Below are 2462 nucleotides of genomic sequence, written 5' to 3' on the forward strand. Positions count from 1 at the left end.
CAGCATATATTATATAATATATATTATACACTATACATACACTATCTAATATTAAAATTAATTTAAAGTGAAAGTTTTTTGTATACATAAAAGGTGGGGGTTTTAGTTATTACAACATAAACATTTAAGTTTTAAAATATATTTTAAAACTAACTCTTAACTTTATTATGTAATAATTTCTTAGAAAATTCAGTCTTTTGATATCTTTATCAACACCTGTTCTTGTCTTTCCTTTCGTTTTCCTATAAAAATAATGCAGTACTTTTTATAATAAGGAAGTGTAAATTTAACTTCTCAACATGAGAGTAATGCACTACTACTTGTGCGCCTTATTTGTGTTTTATTCAGAACAAGTTACAGGAGAAGAGCTTAATTCGTATATTAAATTTAAACTGAAGATAATTGACGAAATTATCCACAATCGTAAGTTGTTTTTGTTGGTTTTTTTTATTTATTTTATAAAGTATTAATCTTTGAAAATGTAATTGTTAGTCTTAGAACAGTTATCAAAAGGAAATCGTATTAAAATCACACCCGAATATGAAATTAAAACGAAACCCGAATATAAAATTAAAATCACACCCGAATATGAAATTATTCCAAAAGTTGTTGCTAAATATAAGGATTGTACCGAGATTAAAGGAACCGGAGTCAGTAAATCGGGCATTTACGAGATATGGCCTTTGAACGGCACAACTCAACTTAATTTCAACGTATATTGTGACATGGAAACTGACGGAGGAGGATGGACGGTAAGATAAGAAAAAATGTAAATATTTTATGAATGAATTTTAGTTTAATAAAAAGAAATCTGCAGGTGTTTCAGAGAAGAGGCGATTTTGGACATCCTCAAAATTATTTCTTAAAAAATTGGACGGAATACTCGCGAGGATTTGGCAATTTGGATGAAGATTTCTGGTTAGGTAAATATCATAAATTTAAATAAAAAGTTTTTAATATATTTAAGGTAAGAGAGTACGATGTAATTTTTAATTTAAAATCTGGTTTTAGGTAATGAGAAATTGCATGCTCTAACCAACCAAGGTAGTTATTCCCTTAGAATTGACATGAAAGACAAAGAAGGAAACAGTCGATACGCTCAATATAAGCAGTTCAAAATTGGAAATGAGCAAGAACTGTTTCAATTGCATGTTTCGGGATACAGCGGAGACGCTGGTGAGTTTCAGATACTTTTCTCGATTATAGAGTACACTTTTTAACTATTAGTAAGTCGTTATCATGTAACGGTATATTTTTAATAAATTTTAAGTACAGACATTCAAGTATCCTCTCATGAAACTGAAATATCTCTTTGATTATATTCGTGTTTAAAATTGTATTATTGTTTGTGTAATTTTATTACCTTAATAGTGTTATATCACACTTTTTCCAGGTGATTCATTAATACTGCATCATAATGGAAGAAAATTTAGTACTGTTGATAAAGACAATGACGAGGCTTCATCGAGCAATTGCGCTGCTTACTACAAAGGTGCTTGGTGGTACAATAGCTGCTATGATTCAAATTTGAACGGCCTGTACTTGAACGGCCCTCATAAATCATATGGCGACGGAGTGGAATGGTACAAATGGAAAGGTTTGCATTATTCGTTGCCATTCGTAGAAATGAAGATTCGACGTAACGATAAATGATAGTACATTACCGTCCTACGTGTTTTCATGTTTTAATATAAAATTATTAATATGATTTATTTCATTTTCTATGTAAGAATAGAATTTATTATGGATTAACGTATTCGATATTAGTGTTTGTATTATTAAATATATTACAAAATAAATGCATTATATAATCTTCTACTGCTTATTTATTGCATGTATGTGCAATTTTTATATGTATACGAACGTTTAGATTCTTTATTACTGAAAGCTCCCATACATTAAAATTCCGAATCACTAAATCTTGGACACTTGTTTAAATTGAAAATAGCGACATTTATTCTATAATATAACACTGCTTCCTCTATGAATTGAGCATATTTTTATGGAATTTCTTTAATGTTCAATTTACATATATTGATAGATACTTCTAATCTTCAGATGCGATTAAGAATGATTTTGAACGAGATGCGGATCTTAGGGTGTCTGTGTATATATGAAATTTAAATTAATAAATGCTTACACTGAAAACAGAAAGCATTTTGCCAGAAAAACATTCTTAATTATTATTAATTTTATAAATTAGCAGTGTAAATGTCATTAGTGTGACGTTTTTTCCATCTATGAACGTCAGTTTTACAAAACGATTAAATGATATTGCGAAGAATAAACTATCATGAAAGGATTAAAATATTTTTTAATGGAAAAAAGTCAATAAACTTATAAAGAAGCGATTTATTTAAATAGAATTTTGGGACTTTCTCCCCGGTTAACTGTAAGCGAACTTCCGATATTGACCGAAAGTAACGTGGTTTTTTCATGTTAAGAGATGTTTAAAAACTGTA

The 2462-nt window shown here is 28.9% G+C and overlaps 1 protein-coding gene across 1 annotated transcript; it reads left to right on the top strand.

Moving 5' to 3' along the window:
• The first annotated feature begins 260 nt into the window (after positions 1–260).
• On the top strand, positions 261–1815 carry LOC136972822 (techylectin-5A-like). The gene is made up of 6 exons (XM_067267458.1): positions 261–423; positions 493–521; positions 570–752; positions 818–923; positions 1012–1176; positions 1394–1815. Exons 1-6 carry the CDS (start codon positions 300–302, stop codon positions 1651–1653), a joined length of 867 nt encoding a protein of 288 aa, XP_067123559.1. The 5' UTR covers positions 261–299; the 3' UTR covers positions 1654–1815.
• The last annotated feature ends 647 nt before the right edge of the window (positions 1816–2462 follow it).

Source organism: Centruroides vittatus, unplaced genomic scaffold (assembly GCF_030686945.1).
Source record: "Centruroides vittatus isolate TY-2023 unplaced genomic scaffold, ASM3068694v2 contig_3015, whole genome shotgun sequence".
NCBI lineage: Eukaryota > Metazoa > Arthropoda > Arachnida > Scorpiones > Buthidae > Centruroides > Centruroides vittatus.

Excerpts from the sequence above, each read along its gene's own strand:
- LOC136972822 (XM_067267458.1), top strand. The coding sequence starts at position 300 with ATGAGAGTAATGCACTACTACTTGTGCGCCTTATTTGTGTTTTATTCA. Across the intron at positions 753-817 it reads CTGACGGAGGAGGATGGACG|GTGTTTCAGAGAAGAGGCGA; the intron begins GTAAGATAAGAA and ends AGAAATCTGCAG. Across the intron at positions 1,177-1,393 it reads GGGATACAGCGGAGACGCTG|GTGATTCATTAATACTGCAT; the intron begins GTGAGTTTCAGA and ends CACTTTTTCCAG.